The 19,442-nt window shown below is 38.9% G+C and overlaps 1 protein-coding gene across 9 annotated transcripts in view; it reads left to right on the top strand.

Annotated features, from left to right (window-relative positions):
* IDE (insulin degrading enzyme) overlaps positions 1-19,442 on the top strand; it is a 194,136-nt gene that overhangs the window by 152,225 nt on the left and 22,469 nt on the right. For all 9 annotated transcript variants that reach the window (XM_042961097.1, XM_042961096.1, XM_042961095.1 and 6 more), the window contains 5 exons: positions 892-972; positions 3,002-3,105; positions 11,074-11,176; positions 13,705-13,827; positions 16,126-16,208. In XM_042961097.1, the coding sequence (XP_042817031.1) occupies positions 892-972; positions 3,002-3,105; positions 11,074-11,176; positions 13,705-13,827; positions 16,126-16,208 (494 nt within the window). The remainder of the gene's footprint in view (positions 1-891; positions 973-3,001; positions 3,106-11,073; positions 11,177-13,704; positions 13,828-16,125; positions 16,209-19,442) is intronic.

Here is a 19,442-nt window from a genome sequence, read left to right as displayed (position 1 = left end):
AAGACCTATTGAGATTCTGAAATGTATTTTAGGATAAGAGAAATCCTTTTTACTTAGATAAAAGTTTAAAGGAATACTTGCTGCTTGGACAGTAACTTCTAACCTGGATGCATTTCTCTGAATGGATCAACAAAATCATCATCTGTGCAACTGTTGATCTTGCAAGGTTCTTCCACAGTTTTCCTAATTCTCTAATAGTTTAGCAATTTAGGTTAAAGAAATCATAGTCTGTATTAGTTATTTTTAAATTACTTTTTTATTTTTTATTTATTTAAAAAAAATTTTTTTAAGTTTATTTTGAAAGAAAGAAAGCGCATGTGCAAGCGGGAGGAGGGGCAGAGAGAGAGGAGAGAGAATTCCAAGCAGGCTCCAAGTGCTGTCAGCCTAAAGCCTGATGTGGGGCTTGAACCCACAAACCATGAGATCATAACCTGAGATGAAATCACGAGCCGGACACTTAACCAACTAAGCCACCCAGGTGCCCCCCCTCCTTTTTTTAATGTTGGTTTATTTTTGAGAGAGAGAGTGCATGTGTGCACACCAGTGGGGGAGGGCAGAGCAGGAGGTAGGACAGGATCCTAAGCAGTCTTTGTGCTGACAGCAGTGAGCCCAATGCAGAGCTTGAACCCACAAACTGTGAGAGCATGACCTGAGCTGCGGTTGGACGCTCAACTGTTGAGCCACCCAGACACCTCTATATTGCTTATTTTCATTCATATTCTATACATTTCTAAATCAAGCATAGCCAATTTTTCAGAAACTATGATAAAGTTAAATATGGAGTAGAAAGTCTATAGTGCAAACTAAACACTAAAGAATTTTTTTTTTTTTAAGAAAGTATTTCTAAATAATGGGTGACTTATGTGTAATTGGGTTAATTTTTCTTTTTAGGACTTGAATGCTGTTGCATTCCGGTTTAAAGATAAAGAGAGGCCACGGGGCTATACCTCTAAGATTGCAGGAATATTGCATGTAAGTTTGTTATTTTACATATACATTGGTATGTAGAGTATTTTTGTGATCCTGCATATATTATCTTCAGTACTACGTGAATGATAAAAATTGAAGCTGCAGGATAAAACTTTAGACTTTGTAGCAACCAGGCAAACTTTGATGTCAAAACATGCTTAAAATCATGATTTTCATCATCCTAAAAATTATCTATAGTATTTTTCATTGCATAGGCATTCTGCTTATTGGATTTAAATATTTTTCAGTTCTACAGTGTGTCAGTTGCTAATTATGTGAAAGTTGTATAGATCATCTGCTTTTCTCCATTTCCATTGCTACCACCTAGTCTGAGCTACCGTCATGTCTTGGCCTTGACTGTATCATGGTCTCTTACCTAGGATCCCTATCTCTGTTTTCCCGCTTGTCCCCTGCTACAGTTTATTTTTCCAGTCCCAATAATCTTTTGAAAACCAAAATCAGATTGCTTCACCTCTCTGTGTCAAGTCCTTCAGTAGTTTCCCATCAGAATTGGAATAAAATCTAAAATGTCACCTTGGCCTACAAGGTGATTTGACCCCAGCCTGTCTCTCCGACCATATTCTGTATCACTCCCCAACCCACCTTTCCCCATTCACAATCCTCTCTGGCTGTACTGGCTGCCTGCCTTCCTGCCTAATCTTCAAGCATTCAGTTTATTATTCCCTTTTGGGGTCTTGTGTATTTGCCATTTTCTCTACCTGGAACACTCTTGTCTCTTGTCTTTGCAGGGCTGGGTTCTTATCATTTGGGTAGGTGTCTCTTCCTCACAGAGACCTTCCCTGACCTCCCAGTCATGGCTCTGCCCCTTTCTTATTCATAGTCCCTATCACTATAATGATAGTATTCGTTTATTGTCTTTCTCCCTCCCAATCAGAATATAAGCTCCTTGTCTAAAATAGGTGAAGGAGATTAAGAGTGCACTTATCTTGATGAGCACTGAGAAATATACAGAATTGTTGAATCATTACATTGTCTACCTGAAACTAATAGAACACTGTATGTTAACCATACTGGAATTAAAAAACAAAACTTTAGGGGCGCCTGGGTGGCTCGGTCGGTTAAGCATCTGACTTTGGCTCAGGTCATGATCTCGCGGTCCGTGAGTTCGAGCCCCATGTCGGGCTCTGTGCTGACTGCTCAGAGCCTGGAGCCTGTTTCAGATTCTGTGTCTCCCTCTCTCTCTGCCCCTCCCCTGTTCATGCTCTGTCTCTCTCTGTCTCAAAAATAAATAAACGTTAAAAAAAAAAATTAAAACAAAACTTTAAAACTCTGATCACTCCCTCTCCTGACTTACATGTTAATTGTTGTTTTGTATTTTAGTTCAAACTTGAGTCTTAATCCCCAGATGAATTATTATTGTTATTATTGAACTTATTATTGTATGCAAAAAAAAAAAAAAAAGAATATAAACTCCTTAGGGAACAGGAACATCATCTGTCTTACCTGGCACAGAGTAGATGTTTTTTAAATACTTGTTGAATGAATGAAACAGGCTGTCTCAGTATATTGGAAGTTGCTCTTACTAAAAAAAGCATCTTCTACATTATTTTTCTTCACAAGCCGAAAGTATAAGCCATTTCCCCCCCACAAAAACTTTCTAAATGTTTTTCTGATTTCATTCATAGAAATTTGAGAGGAAATTCTGTTTATAGAAATGTACTTTATATTAAGAATCTTATAGATGTCAGCATTTCACTGTCAAATTTTCTTCATTAACAAGTATTCAATTTTTAGCCAGAAATACTACATTTCTCCCTGGAAAAAAAATGTGATTTTGCTCTCTATAATGTAAATCTATTTGGGGATTAACTACAAAATCATCCTACAACAGGAAACTGCTTCAGGTGTGGTAAGAGAAAAATGTTTCTAGTGGAGTAAAATTTAATTAGAGGAGGATGTGAGGGGTATAAAATAGTGGATTTAATGTGTTAGAGATTTGTTTGCTTTAATAAATTAGACTCTATAGTTGCCTTGCACATTTAACTTATCTGTTTGTTTTCCTTTTAATAAGTATTATCCCCTAGAAGAAGTGCTTACAGCTGAATATTTACTGGAAGAATTTAGACCTGACTTAATAGAGATGGTTCTTGATAAGCTCAGACCAGAAAATGTCCGGTGAGTCACTGTACATATTTTACTGTTGCATACTAAGTTTTCAATAATGATTAGAACCTGAAAATTTGGAATTGTGAATAAAATGATTTTAAACTTTTTATGAAGCATGATTAGAGTAGAAAGAATAGTATAATGAAGGGGCGCTTGAGTGGCTCAGTCAGTTGGGCATCCGACTTTGGCTCAGGTCATAATCTAATGGTTCATGATTTCAAGTCTTGCTTTGAGCTCTGTGCTGACAGCTCAGAGCCTGGAGCCTGCTTTGGATTCTGTGTTTCCCTCCCTCCCTCTCTCCCTCTTCCTCCCCTGCTCACACACTATCTCTCTCTGTCTCTCAAAAATGAGTAAATGTTAAAAAAAAAAAAAAAAAAGAATAGTACATTGAAGCAATACTAAACTTGAGCGAGTCACTACGAGTCACTACATGACCAACGAGACAGAATGCAAGTCAGGGAGAGGCAGAGAGAGGAGACACAGAATCTGAAGCAGGCTCCAGGCTCCAAGCTGCCAGCACAGAACCTGACACAGGGCTCAAAGCCACGAACCACGAGATCATGACCTGAGCCAAAGTCAGATGTTCAACCAACTGAGCCGCCCAGGCGCCCCAACATGAAGACCTTTAAAAAAAAAATGTAGTCATAATGTCGTTATCATGAATGAAATATAATAATAGATCATCTTAACCTGGTTTCATCCTAACTCAGATGCCCAAAGTATCAGCTTACATGTCTGGCTTCATAAACAAATGAGTACACCTTCCTTTTTTTTTTTTTTTTTTTTTTAATTTTTAATGTTTGTTTATTTTTGAGAGAGAGAGAGAGAGAGAGAGAGAGAGAGAGACAGAGCATGAATGGGGGAGGGGCAGAGAGAGAGGGAGACACAGAATCCGAAGCAGGCTCAAGGGTCCAGGCTGTCAGCACAGAGTCCAACACAGGGCTCGAACTCACAAACCATGAGATCATGACCTGAGCTGAAGTCAGCCGCTGAACCAACTGAGCCACCCAGGCTAGGACACCCTCTTTTTTAAGTGGAGGGAAGCATTACAATCTCAGAATCCTCTCACTGACCAGTGATTAGCCAGGAGATAAAAAATTGGAGGAGCTTTTACAGTAACAAAGATACTCTTTCTAGAGGAGGTTCAGCCCTAAAGAGCTTATGAACTATCCCATGATATTTCTGCCTCAAAATTGAATTTCACCCGTGTTTTCCAAAGTCAAATAATACAAAGAATATACTTAACTGACACATATTTTGCATTTTTAATTTTTCCCTGGTGTCAAGCACATATTTCTAAAATTCTGAAGATCTGGAGATTGAGTATGTTTTTTGCAACAGTCATTTTATTAATAAAATCAACAATCTGGTAGAACTTTTTGAAGAAGAAAAATCCTTCTGACAGAACTATTCCATCAGTCTTTTCTAGTTACCATTGTTTGCACTTTTCTGACATGTGCTAACAGCAAATGATGAGAAAATTAAAAATATTACTGCTAGTTACACAGTTTGATAAATGTGATAAAATGATATAGAACTAACAGTACACACACATTCTATCAATATCAACTTCCTTATTTGGATACTGTACTATAATTAAGATGTAACCACTGAAGGATCTGGGTGAAGAGTACGTGGGATCTCCCTATACTATTTTTGCATTTTTCTATGGATTTGTAATTATTTCAAAATAAAAAATATTTACAATAACAACAAAAATATAAAATAATTAGGAATGAGTTTAAAGATAAGCAACACATCCATATATAAAACTACGAAACAGTGCCAAAAGAAATTAAAGACCTTGTTTGTAGATTAGGAGACTTGCTATTAAATTTTTTCCTGTCTGGGGCACCTGGGTGGCTCAGTTGGTTACGCTTCCGACTTTGCCTCAGGTTACTATCTCGAGGTTCACGAGTGTGAGCCCTGAGTCATGCTGTGTTCTGATAGCTCGGAACCTGGATCCTGCTTCAGATTCTGTGTCACCCTTGCTGTCTGCGTCTCTCTCTCTCTCTCTCTCTCTCTCTCAGAGATAAACATTTAAAAAAATAAAATAACATAGACTGCATGGAATCACAATTAAAGTCCTAATAGCCTTTTTTTTCTTTTAGAAATTGGTAAGCTGATTTCAAAATACATATGGGTATACAAAGGACCTAGATTAGCTATAATACTCTTGAACATAAAAACAAAAGTTGGAGGACTTGAACTACCAGATTTGAAGACTAACTAAAGCTACATTAGTTAAGACATTGTGCATTGGCCTAAGGATCCAAGAGAAATCATTAGAATAAAACAGAGTCCAGAAATAGAACCACACATATATGTTCAGTGGACATCTTTTTCATTATGGTAAAAAACACATAACATAAAATTTATAGTCTTAACCATTTTTAAGTGTCCAATTCAGTAGTATATTCATATTGTGGTAAAAGAGATTTCCAGAACTTTTTTACCTTGTAAAACTGAAACTGTACCCATTAAACAACTCCTCTTTTCTCCCTCCTACCATCCCCTGGTAACCCCCGTTCCACTTTCTGTTTCAATGAATTTGACTGCTAACATACCTAGAATAAGTGGAATCATACAACATATCTTTATTTCACTTAGCAAAATGACTAAGGTTCATCTATATGGTAATGTGAGATGGGATTTCCACTTTGCCATATTAAACCTACAAATAAAGCTATAGTCTTTGCCACATGCCTTGCTTAAGTCATAAATAAGTCTTTGGGAGGAGTTGTTCTTTCTGAATGTATGCAGGTCCTAGTGATAACTGTCTTCTTGTCTAAATGTTTGGTAGACTGACAGCTGACTAGAATCTAAACCACTGGCCTAGGCTTTTTTTAGGCTCCACTCCTTTCCCTTTCTGAAAGTCAGAGCATTTATCCATCTCCATCTTTTCTGCCTTTTCTCCTGTCCTCCAGTATTTCTAAAGGGTGTTGGGCATTGATCCTACTGGGATTTATTAGTTGCCTAAGCATCAGAGAGTATGATCTGCATTGGAGATGTGAATTCATTTGAGCCACTTTGGCTGATTCACTCACTAACCCTGGTCTGGGTTTCAGCCAGGGGATTGGTCCACCTTTACAGTTTAAAGACCCATAAATTCTAAATCAGTATTCAAATTCTAATTCAGTAGTCTTGTCATCTGCTATCCTGAGACCAGTGTATCACATTTTGCTTTAGGTCATTTTGCTTTATGAGTTCTTCCCAGGTAAGAACTGTGTTTTTCTTGGAGTGCCTGGGTGGCTCAGTCGGGTAAGCATCCAACTTCAGCTCAGGTCATAGTCTCGGGGTTCATGAGTTCCAGCCCTGTGTCAGGCTCCGTGCTAACAGCTCAGCCTGAAGCCTGCTTCGTACTCTGTGTCTCTTTGCCCCTCTCCCGGTAGCACACACGCGTGGACTCTCTCGCTCGCTCTCTCTCTTTCTCTCTCTCTCTCTCTCTCTGTCTCTCTCTCTCTGTCTAAAAAATAAATAAACATTTTTTTAAAAAACCTGTTTTTCTCGGATTCAGGCTGTCAGGGCTCAATAAAGGTTGAATTCTCTAAGCATTTAGCCTAAACTTTCTTTGATTCCTTCTTTCTTAAGAAACCCTTTTAAAAAGTGTCTTTTAGCATTTTTCATGAACCTCAATTTCTTCAGCACTTTGGCCTTCCTGTCGCTATTCTTTTGGGTTTTTTTTTTTTTAACTTTTATTTTTATTTGTTTTTGAGAAAGATAAATATTTTTGAGAAAGATACCAAGAGCAGATGGGGGAGGGGCAGAGAGAGGAGACAGAATCCCAAACAGAGCCGGACAGAATCTGTCAGCACAGAGCTTGATGCCGGGCTTGAACTCACGAACTGTGAAATCATAACCTGAGCTGAAATCAAGGGTCAGACACTTAACTAACTGAGCCACCAGGCGCCCCCCCCCCACCTTTTTTTTAAGTTTTATTTTTATTTACTTCCTGACACTATTCTTTAAGTTTGACTTTGAGTTTCATCAATGGATTTTTTTTGGTACTGTCTTTCTTCTTTGGGGTGTATTTTTTGAAAATATGATTTGATATCACGATATTGTACAATTCTGGTGGAAGGATAGAGTTCATCTATTTAGAATCCTTATTTAAAAGGTAATGGAACTGAAGCCCAGAGACTTGCCTAATTTAGATCTTAACTGTGATTTTGGCAAGATCTCAAAGAAAGTGAGTCAGAGTATCAGCCAGATTCCAAGTTTCTGATGGCCAGATCTGTGCCCTCTCTACTAATTCTGTTTGAAGTCATCACAACTGCCTGTGAAGCTTCTCCTCGTTCTTGGATGTCATTCCACTTCTCTCTCAGGGATTATTTGCAAAAGTATCATGAGAATTCATACCCTGGGAACCATATTGCCTTTTAATGTCTATGGTCAGGATACTTACTGTTTCTGAATGGGTACTGTCCAGCTTCAATAGCTATTCATTTCCTCTCAACATTTCTAAATGGCTGACTTGAAGTCAGTGGTGAGCATTCATTCTAGGCCACTCTTTCCTTCTCACTGTTGTAAGTTTCAGTGTGAAAAGAAAAATTCATTTCTCTCCTATTTCTAAGGACCATGTCAGTACCGTATCAGCAACCAGCTCTCGGTGGATAGAGTTAAAGAATAGCATTGCTCCCACCACCACAGACACACACTTAAAAAACTCAAGACTAGGGGCACCTGGGTGGCTCAGTCGGTTGAGCAGCCGACTTCGGCTCAGGTCACGATCTCGCGGTCCGTGAGTTCGAGCCCCGTGTCGGGCTCTGTGCTGACAGCTCGGAGCCTGGAGCCTGTTTCGGATTCTGTGTCTCCCTCTCTCTGACCCTCCCCCGTTCATGCTCTGTCTCTCTCTGTCTCAAAAATAAATAAACGTTAAAAAAAAAAATTAAAAAAAAAAAACAACTCAAGACTATTTTTTAGTATAATTAGATTTCCAGCAGATAGTCTAAGGATGCTATAGTATCTGTGCTAGTTTTTCTGAATTGTCTGCAGTTAAATATATTGCAGCTGTCCATGGCATTCTTAGATTATTGTAACTTCTCTCTTTTTCCCATAACTCAAGTGTTCTTGTGCTTCCACACTGCATTTCTAAGTAGATGTGATGTGTATGTACTCTGTCTCTGCTATCATTCCCCTTGCCTACCTCTTATAATTTGTTTTTAGATACATAGCCTTTCACTGTATATTTCAGTTTTAAATTCCTCAGTGGTACACCAATTCTTGTTTTGCAAAGGTATCTCTATCAGGCCAGTATTTGAAGTTTGCCTTGTTTGGGGAACTGTGTTTATCTATTTCATATTTGCTTCCTTGTAACACTTCAAATGTTACCCATACGCTTTACCTGGGTATGCAGCTGTCTCAGTCCCTTAGGATTGCAGCTGACCAATCTCCCTTCTTCTCCCCCCTTTTAACTTGCCTGTTGCTAAGCAGTGTCCAGCCTCTGCTGCTCTCTATGTCACATAGTCATCCTCCAAAGCATATGGCAGCTTTACCTGAACCTTTTCACTTTCTCTCTCAGAACAGAGTTTACAGTTTTCTTGTTTCAGGGGGCATGTCCACTACCAAATGAATGCTTCAGTGTTCACAAGTTATAATCAGTTACTTCATTATTCTGATGCATGGGCTGTCATTCAGGGAAACCAAAGCCATCTATGTAACAAGCTTTTCCAAAATCAAGCATCTCATGGAAGAGAAGATGGTAACACCACCTCGCTACCAGGTTATTTAACTTCCTAACACAATTTTCAGAAGTCTCCTTTAGAATCAGTCCATTCATTCTCTAGGAAGTGAGCAAGAGTGGAAGCATTTTCTAGGACTGAGTCTTAGCAGACCCTGTCATGTGTTGAATGAATGTCCTTAAGAAACATTACATACCCTTCATGTGGCCCTGTGAGTTGTTGTTGTTGTTCTTCTTCTTCTTCTTCCTCCTCCTCCTCCTCCTCTTCTTCTTTTAATGGTTTCTGCCTGCATTTTTTTCCTTTTTTTAAATTTATTTTTAAATTTACATCCAAATTAGGTAGCGTATAGTGCTATAATGATTTCAGGAGTAGATTCCAGTGATTCATCCCCTATGTATGACACCCCAACAATTGTCCTCCTTAATGCCCCTTACCCATTTAGACCATCCCCCCACCTATAACCCCTCCAGCAACCCTGTTTGTTCTCTGTATTTAAGAGCCTCTTATGTTTTTTCCCCCTCCCTGTTTTTATATTATTTTTGCTTCCCTTCCCTTAGGTTCATCTGTTTTGTATCTTAAATTCCTCATATGAGTGAAGTCATATGGTATTTGTCTTTCTCTTACAGGCTAATTTTGCTTAGATACCTTCTAGTTTCTAATTTCTTCTAATTTCACTCAGATACCTTCCAGTTCCATCCACGTAGTTGCTAATTGTGGCCTTGTGAGTTCTATATACACTCTACATATATCCTTCAAGAGGAATTCTCAAACTGCCAAACATGGATCATTTCTTCTGGACATGATAACAGAACTCTTTCATCCATTAAACCCTATGATTTCTCACTTGTTTCTGTGGAATATATTCTTATTTAGCATGTTTTCTAGAACTGGCAGTGGTCAATGGCAGCTTGAATACCTTCAGCTGGTAGATTAGTCAGTCATACTAACAGGTTAGTCGGATTGGTTATGATATCAACCCTAAAGCAGGTGTTAAAGACCAAGTCTAGCTAGCCAGGTAGAGTATTTCATCTAGAATAAATAAGAAGTTGACAGTAATTCAGACAGTCAGGCATTGAAGTTGGGAAGGTGTAATGAGGGACAGGAACACAAAGATTTGGAAGATGGTTGGGTATTCAGTAGAGAGGAGTTTTCATTGCAAGTACTGGGCTTTCAGCTGTGAGGCAGACATTCAGAGGCTGGAACCAGACCTCTGAGAGGATGGGTGAGAACAAGTAGGAGCATACCTAGACCTTGTTATTGAAATTGGGACGTAAAGGAGAAGTGGGACCAGTAACAGGACTGACTTAGCTCTACCTTTTTTCCCTGAACTTTTTTTTTTTTCCCTTCTGACTTCCGGGCTGTTTCTATTTTCCCATCAATGAAAGCTTTTAACAAATCAGAAGATAGAGAGGTGTTTCTTGGTCTCGTTTCCTTCACCTCTAGCAATAGGAAGGGCAATGTATATGTATTAAATGCATATGATGGTAGTATGTGGTAGGGAAAAAACATAGAGCACAAACTTAGCAAATAATAATATGAGTGTGTTTTTGGTTTTTTGGATATCTGGATGAGCCAACAAGGGTTTTTTGGGGTTTTTTTTTGTTTGTGGGTTTTTGGGTTTGGTTTGGTGGGGGTTTTTTTTCGTTTTTTTTGTTGTTTTTTTTTGTTGTTTTTTGCCATTTTTGCCATTTTTGTTAACACTGGGCCTCAGCTGTTCCTGGGAAGGAATACTTTGTTTTGCTTTTTTTAAGACTATTTTCCAACTGAGTTTGTTCAGTATTTTTCCCTAGCTACTCTTCTTTTAAAATTTTAGTTGGTAGCATACCCACAAGACTCCTGCACACAGTTTTTCACATTAAAAATGATGGGCTCTAACCAAAGGATAACAGAGACTATGGCCAGAAACCTCTATACTTCATTCCTTGTTTTGACTAAACAGTATAGGACTTACTGGGTCTTAGAGGCCCACCATATTCTTGGATATTGTTTACATTTTCATGGCACTTGGGTGGTTCAGTCAGTTGAATGTCTGACTCTTGATTTTGGCTCAGGTCATGATCCCAGGGTTGTGGGATCAAGCCCTGTGTCAGGTTCCACAATGAGCTTGAAGCCTGCTTAAGATTCTCTCTCTCCCTGTGCCCCTCTCTCCCACTTAGGTGCTCTTGCTCTCTCTCTCTCTCTCTCTCTCTCTAAGATAAAAATTAAAAAAACATTTTCAGGAGTCAGGCTCTAGAAATGCTTATATACAACATGAGTTTATAAGGTTTTTTTATTTGTTTTTTCCATTTATCTTTAGGGTTGCGATAGTTTCCAAGTCTTTTGAAGGAAAAACTGATCGCACGGAAGAGTGGTATGGAACCCAGTACAAGCAAGAAGCTGTACCAGACGAAGTCATTAAGGTAGGGTTCAGTCATCTGTGAATAAACTTGGCATTGTGAGGGGCACCCAAGAATATGAGCTCCCTAGATCAACTCATGGGCCAGTGTGGAGAGTGACAGCCCACAGCTGTCTGTGCTGTCCTGAGCAGTGTGGACAAGGAGACGGAGAGCTAGAGCTTAGGTTTTTGTGTGAAGAAATGGCACTATGGCCACCTTCTCATGTGTCTGTTAGACCATCAGGGCTGAAAGCAGACCCTCAGCCTCATGCAGTCAAAGATCATTGAAGTCCAAAGTACACAGAGAAGCAAAGGCACCAAAACAGGCAAGAAGAGATGGAAGTAGCATGAAAGATACAAGGGCTCCAGAGGGCTCACTGTCGTGCTGGGTGTACAGCTGGGAATAGTCTCTGGGATTCGCACAGTCTTCACTTTAGGAGGTGCCATATTGTATGCCTCATATTATGTCATTGCTCTTTTTGTCAATGTAAGGGAATTAGAATTTGTTTAGAATTTTCAAAACAGCTGTGTTTAGGTAGTTTGTTACCCCATTCATAAGTAGTGAAGCTTTTGTTTATGAGTCTTAACCTACTTGTCTAGTACTTTTTAGTTTTCATTGTTACTGTAGCTTTGATATTGTCCTTTATTTGTGGGAAAACACCAGAAAGCCTTGCTCTGACTAGGTTCTAGTTAAACTTGAATAATGGACATTTCTTAAATGTACTTGTATAATGACAATACAGAAAAAAAGGATAGTTTAAGAAAACCATTGCTCTGACTTATTCACAATACAGAAGGAAATCACTGGAGCCCCTTAGTATATGAAAATATCCATCTAGCTAAACTGAGGAATGCTGATCTCCCATGAATTAATTGTAAAGCAAAAGAGAACCCCTATTCAGCAAGCTCTGTTCATAACAAACCTGCCCCAAATGGGAATTTTTTAAAATAAATTTATCTGGGAGACATCTGGCTGGCTCAGTTGGTACAGCATGCAACTCTTGATCCCAGAGTTGTGAGTTCAAGCCCCACCTTGGGTGTAGAGCTTACTCAATTAAAAACAGAAGGAAAAACAACAACAACAAAACCCAAAACAACCCAAATTTATCTGGGAGTTTAGCAGTGAAATTATTTACTATGTGTTTCCCAGCCCCTACTCTTCAGCCATTCGGGAAACTTGCTACTCATAATACGGCCAACATTCCCACCATTCCAGTGCCAAAAAACATAAATGTAGAAACCAAAATAGAATAGAATTGCAGAAGCTGCAAGGCTGTGCTGGATCATCTGAAGACCAAATTACTGAACCCAGTATCACTGGCAGTGGTGGCCATTTTTTTTTTTTTTTTAACATAATGAGAAGTCTTATAAATTAGAGTCCAGCAATCATTGACCTGTGATCTGTCCCACTTAGCTTTTGGAACTAGCCCATGGAGCACAACCAACATGTTGTATCAACCCTGTCCTACAATCCAGACTTAAGTATCCACTTTGTCCTTAACTTTGTGTGTGAATTACTGGTTCACTTAGAAGTTCACATGATCCTTGGGAGAGTGGTGGAGCAGACCTTAGGAAGCAGTACTAAAGTGAAAGAAACCCTTTTTTTTTAATTTAATATTTGCTCATTAGATTTATTGATTTATTTATTCATTTATTTTTTATTATATGAAATTTATTGTCAAATTAGTTTCCATACAACACCCAGTGCTCATTCCAAAAGATGCCCTCTTTAATACCCATCACCTCCTCTCCCCTCCCTCCCACCCCCCATCAACCCTCAGTTCTCAGTTTTTAAGAGTCTCTTATGCTTTGGCTCTCTCTCCCACTCTAACCTCTTTTTTTTTCTCCCCCCCCCCCCCCCCCCCCCGCCTCCCCCATGGCTTTCTGTTAAGTTTCTCAGGATCCACATAAGAGTGAAAACGTATGGTATCTGTCTTTCTCTGTATGGCTTATTTCACTTAGCATAACACTCTCCAGTTCCATCCACGTTGCTACAAAGGGCCATATTTCATTCTTTCTCATTTGCACGTAGTACTCCATTGTGTATATAAACCACAATTTTTTATCCATTCATCAGTTGATGGACATTTAGGCTCTGAAAGAAACCCTTTAATCTAGTTTTCAAGCCATACATGCAAGTAACTTAGTGCAGCTGAAAGTTTAATTCTTTTATAAATGACCTATTACCTATCAATTGCAAGAATATATCCTTTTCCAGATTATTCTCCATTCTTTAGGGAGATAGAGCAAACGTGATCTTCATATGGACCAGGTAGTCTCTGATTCTGAAGTCTCAGATTGCCCCTTAATCTCAGCTAGTCATTTTGGAAATATGTAAAGAGGAAAGATAGGTAAGTGTAAAATCTTGACTAGTAAAAGAGAGACCAACTCAAGTTTCATGAAAAGCCATCAGTGGATTTGGAAGTGGAAAAGGAAAGCTGTGTGACATATCCCCTTAATATTTGCCTAGACATTAAGCAAAGGGACTATTTTACACTCTTCAGTGCAACTCTAATTGCTTTTGTGTGTGTGTGTTTTTCATTATTCATCCAGAAATGGCAAAATGCTGACCTGAATGGAAAATTTAAACTTCCAACGAAGAATGAATTTATTCCTACGAATTTTGAGATTTTATCATTAGAAAAAGAAGCAACACCATACCCTTCTCTTATTAAGGTAACATGTTAGAACTGGTGATTTTTTTTTTTTTTAATGCTTATTTATTTTGAGAGAAGGGGTCGTAGAAAGAGAGTGTAGGAGAGGGGCAGAGAGAGGTAGAGAGAGAGAATTCCAAGCATGCTCTGCACTGTCACTGCAGAGCCCAATCCAGTGCTTAAACTCATGAACCGTGAGATCATGATCTGAGCCGAAACCAAGAATTGGATGCTTAATCGACTAAGCCACCCAAACACCCTTAGAATCAGTGATTTTTAAATTTAGGAGATGCACCTATTACACGGAAGGGATAGAGAGATGATTTCTTGCATTTGGTACTAGGTTGTTTTGGGGGGCTCACATCCTAAGAGCTCACGGAAAGTTGTAGAGAATAACTGTTAAGAAATATTAAAAGGCTAGAAATGTTAAAGCAAACAAACTACTAAAGAATTTAGAATCTAGGGGTATTGTTTTCTTTGCAGAAAAAAAATAAATCTAGGCTACAACCACAAATCTACTGAAAGTTATCAGCCTCCTTTCCATAGTCACTGAAGACCCAGTAGGAAGTGGAAGTTAGAGAACTGCATTGTGAAAGTTAGAGATAAAGAAAATCTCTAAATCCTGGAGGAGAGCATATCCAAGGGTAGCTGTTGGATTTCCTGCCCTTGAAAATAATTCTCATTTTGGTAAAATGGCTCTAGGAAATTGATGAGAACAAGGAATATAGGAAGTTAATAAGCCAGTGAAAAGGGTGATTGAGAAATGGGGCGCTTTTTTTTCCCCCTTTTTCAGAATGTTCTTTTTGTGTCATTATTTCACACCTTGAGCAAATTGTGTGGAAAAATGGATCAAATTATTAATACACATCCTCTTTCCTAAATTCTCTTTCTAAACTCACCACCGTAGACACACATCTTTCTTCTTATTTTCTTCAAAGGACCTAACATTTAGATGAACTCAATGAGACAAGAGTGTTTAGAAACTTGAAATTTAATTTATCTCATGCAACTAGATTATTAACTAGACAACCATTTTTCTTTAAAAATGACGTTTGAATGAGTTATAGGTTGGGTTATTCAAAGAGAAAGCTTTTTTACCTCTCCTATTATTTGTTGTTTTATTTTTTCTTAAAAAAATTTTTTTAACATTTATTTTTTGAGAGACAGAAACAGAGTGTGAGTGGGGGAGGGGCAGAGAGAGACAGAGACACAGAATCTGAAGCAGGCTCCAGGCTCTGAGCGCGATGTGGAGCTTAAACTCACGAACTATGAGATCATGACCTGAGCCAAAGTTGGACACTTAACCGGCTGAGCCACCCAGGCGCTTTGTTTTAAATAGGTCTTCTCAGAGTAAACTACAGAGAACCTTTACATCTCTCATCAGAGTTTCAGGAGTTTTTAATACTGTATGAGTGAAGTAGAGAGTTAAGGTAGTGGGTTATTTGTTCATTCTTGACTGTGTTAGTTATCCACTACTGCATCATAACAAATTCCTCCAAATTTTAGCAACTTAATGTTTATTTTTATCTGCGTGCAATTTCTGAGGATCAGAAATCTGGAAGTGGCTTAGTTGGGTGGTTCTGGCTCAGGGTCTCTCATTAGGTTATAGTCCAGCTGTTGAGTGAGGCTTCAGTCATCTGATGGCTCAATTAGGGCTGAAGGATTTTCTTCTAAATTCAGTTGTGTGGTTGTTGGAAGGCCTTAGTTCTTCACATGGGCCTCTCCATAGAGTTGTTTGACTTGGAAGCTGGCTTCCTCCAAAGTGAGTGATTCAAAAGAGAAAGTGGGTGATCAAGATGGAAACTACAATGTCTTTTAGGATCTAATCTCAGAGCTACCCTGCTATCACTTCTGTCATAGTCTGTTGGTCACGTAGACCAATCCTGGTTCATTGTGGGAGAGAGGACTATACAAGATGTAAATGCCAGCAGGCAAGGATTGCTGTAGCTCACCTTGGAGGCTGGCTGCTATACCCCCCTAAGGACCCCTGCGTCTGCCTCCCAATGTTCAAAAATACAGGGACAGGACAGTTGGAATTGGCTTCTCCAGCCTATCCCTTCCTCTACTGTGTCCCCATCCCCCCAGCCCCCGCACCCAGGGAGACAGAAGGGTGATTTCTCTCTGCTACCAGGATCAGCAGTTTTCTCTTTTCACCTTCCCACCTGGTGACCCTCTGAGTTTGTTTCAAGGCCATAAGACAGCAGCCTCTGCAGAACAGCCTCAGCAGTGCCTCTGTCCTACTCCTCTTGAAGTATGATTTGATTGAGCTTTTTGCAGAATGTGCCCATATTTCCCTAACCAAATTGTTTCTCCATCACAGGATACAGCTATGAGCAAACTCTGGTTCAAACAAGATGATAAGTTTTTCTTGCCAAAGGCTTGTCTCAACTTTGAATTTTTCAGGTATGTAAAATGAATCTAGCTACAGAGTTTCTTATAAAAATCAACAGTCGCATTCCTAAAAGTTTTCTTTATGTCAACGGACCCATGTATAGAAGTAAAAGAAACTAGAGTTCTGTGGCTGGGGCCAGGGAAGGCTGCTGCTGGTAAGGGATATCGTGAAAGCCAAGGTTGTCAATTCTTCCTTTGCATTGATGAACACACCCTTTAACTGACATGATTTATGCTAGCCACTAGGAGGGCCTTCCTAACTTTCAGGACTTTGGAGCCTGGGGAGGCTGTAGACTCACCCAGAAATTTCGTTGAGAAATTTCACATTTGGGTGTGTTCTGTTGTAGTTTTGGTTTTGTATTCCTGAAATTTCCCCAGAGGAAGAGGTAGTAGTTCCTAAATGACTTGGAGTCTTTTCCAGCCCTTTAAACGTCAGAAGCCCTTAGATACTGCTTTCTCTATTCCTGGCTTTGTTACTTAAAAACAATTTAATTAAAAAGGAATGTTTTTTACTAAACATTAAAAAAATGTTTAGTAACATTTATGAATACTACTGTTGGAATGATTTCTCAGTATAAATCTGGAGTTCATCTCTGTCTCCTTTTATTTATTTGTAAAGTGTATCACCCAGTTCAAATTTTACTTTGTGAGTTTACACTTCATAATTTTTTATTTAAAATTCAGTGGTGTGTGTTTATGAAATAAACCTATCATCATGTCCATTTCTTCACTGGATTATTTGTTTTTTGGGTGTTGAGTTTGTTAAGTTCTTTATAGATTTTAGATACTAACCCTTTATCTGATACGTCGTTTACCAATATCTTCTCCCATTCCATCGGTTGCCTTTTAGTTTTGCTGATTGTTTCCTTTGCCGTGCAGAGGCTTTTTATTTTGATGAAGTCCCAATAGTTCATTTTTGAAACCTATCATCATGTAATAATGTTCACTAAATTTTATATGGAAGACTTGACATGAAATTAAAACGCAATGCGTTTTAAATGTTTTGGAAAAGGGGGCGAGAATCTCTGAATAGAAAGTTGGTATTTTGCCAGCATGTACTGCTGAGATTGCAGGGATGTAAACATTGAAGAAGCTGGAGATTTGTAGACTTGTCTGGAGCTGCACTGAGATTGTTTATTTTTTATACTGAACATGAACTGTCCAGCTATGGCTTATTGTTGGTAAAGCTCATTTATTTTTTGATACTCATAGTGATGTTTGTAACATCCCAAGCAGCTTGTCGCCACTGTGCCATTTGACTTCTGTGATTATGAATTTCTTTACGGTACATTTTGAGAAACTATTTGATATTTTTGCATTCTCTAACTGGCCCATACTGTTGTTGGAATTAAAAATGTCTGCTTCCCAAAAGACCCTCTCTCTGTTCTGGTCTTCCTAGAGGTCACACTGCTAGGTTTCTTGACATTTTCTATGTGTGTGTACTTTTTAATCTTTTCAGAAATTGGATTATGTTATGCGTACTTAGTTACAGTTTTAAAAACTCTGATCCATATTTAAGCATATAGCACCTGAATACAATATAATATTTATTAAAAAATTTTTTAAATGTTTATTTTTGATGGAGTGTGAGAGGGGGAAGGACAGATAGAGAGGGAGACACAAAATTCGAAGCAGGCTCCAGGCTCTGAGCTGTCAGCACAGAGCTTGATACAGGGCTCGAACCCACAAACTGTAAGATCATGACCTGAGCTGAAGTCGGACGCTTAACTGACTGAGCCACCCAGGTGCCCCCAAAACAATATTTTTTAAATGAACAAATGAACCAGAATTTAAGCGTTGCAGCTGAATTATGGTCTCTTTTACACCTCACCAGCACAGCCGCTGCACGCGTAGCATTTTAGGATATGTCTTGGAATTACATTCAGAGCTTGAGCCATATGGCTTTGAGCTCCCAGATTTGGCTTTTTCTGGTTTTTCACTTCTACCTAAGATTGCCATATAGGTGCCTGTGGGCCTAAGCCCTTTCTAGAGTCCCTTTTATTTGATAATTTTGCTTTTCAGAGTTGTGCTGTACATTTCTGAGCTGCTGTTTGCCTAAAGAAGGAAGTGTGTCATCATATAGAATACAGTACTTAAAAAAGTTCAGTGACAGGACATCCATTTAGATTTCCCAGATGGAGAAAGTTTATATAGTTACAGAGTTTTCTCTTTGATTTTTAAGATAATTTTTTCTAGTGTTTATTTATTTTTGAGAGAGAGAGACAGAGTGTGAGTGGAGGAGGGGCAGAGAGAGGGAGATACGGAATCCAAAGCAGGCTCCAGGCTCCAAACTGTCAGCATAGAGCCAGATGCAGGGCTCAAACCCATGAACTATGAGATTATGTCCTGAGCCGAGTCAGACACTTAACTGACTGAGCCACCCAGGCACCCATCTCTTTGGTTTTTAATTTTCTAAGCGGCTAAGCCTCTTTCTCCTATTTTTGCTTTATTATCAGCTTTGATAAAATTATTGGCTTTGCTAGCAGTACATTGGTTACATTTACTGTGCTACAGATAGAGTGAAACTAATTTGCCGCCAAACAAGCCAAGCAGGCACCTGGCCTCGGGTCCTTTGCACTGGCTGTTTTCTCAACTTGCCCACCCAGATGTCCGCAGAGCTTGCTCCTTTGCTTTCTTCAGGTCTAGGCCCACATGTCCCCTTATGAGAGAGGCATTGATTAACTATCGTATGTAAATTAGCAATCTTCCTATCCTACCATCATCACCCTTCATTCCTATTCCTCTTACTCTGCTTAATTTTTCTTCACAGCACTATCCCCACTTGACATATTAAAATTTATTCTCTCCTCCAATTAGACTGTTAAACTCTGTGAGGTCAGAGACTTTGCCTGATTTGTTTCTTCTTTATTCTCAGTACCTAGAGAAGAGCCTAGCACTGGGCTCTTCTGATCTATACGTGCTTATATGTATTATAATAGTAAGTGTGTGATACATATTTGTTGAGTGAATGACTCTTGCTTGCTTGTCATAAAGGTGAGCAGTGTCCTATAATCAAATGAGTAGATCACTTGACTTGGATTTGAATCTTAATTCTGCCACTACCAGCCCAGGTGACAAATAAGGAAAACTGTTTCTTATTTGGGAAATGATTTAAGTTAGGTGGATCTCTGTGGCCCTGTTTAGCTCTTGCACTCTCTTATTGTTTCCTCTTTTTGGTTGTTCTTCTTCACCTAAGTTGGGTTTTTTTGTTTTTTGGTTTTTTTTTTAATTTTAATATTTTTTCCT

This window comes from Panthera tigris, chromosome D2 (genome assembly GCF_018350195.1).
Source record: "Panthera tigris isolate Pti1 chromosome D2, P.tigris_Pti1_mat1.1, whole genome shotgun sequence".
NCBI lineage: Eukaryota > Metazoa > Chordata > Mammalia > Carnivora > Felidae > Panthera > Panthera tigris.
This window is presented reverse-complemented; position numbering and strand designations above follow the sequence as displayed.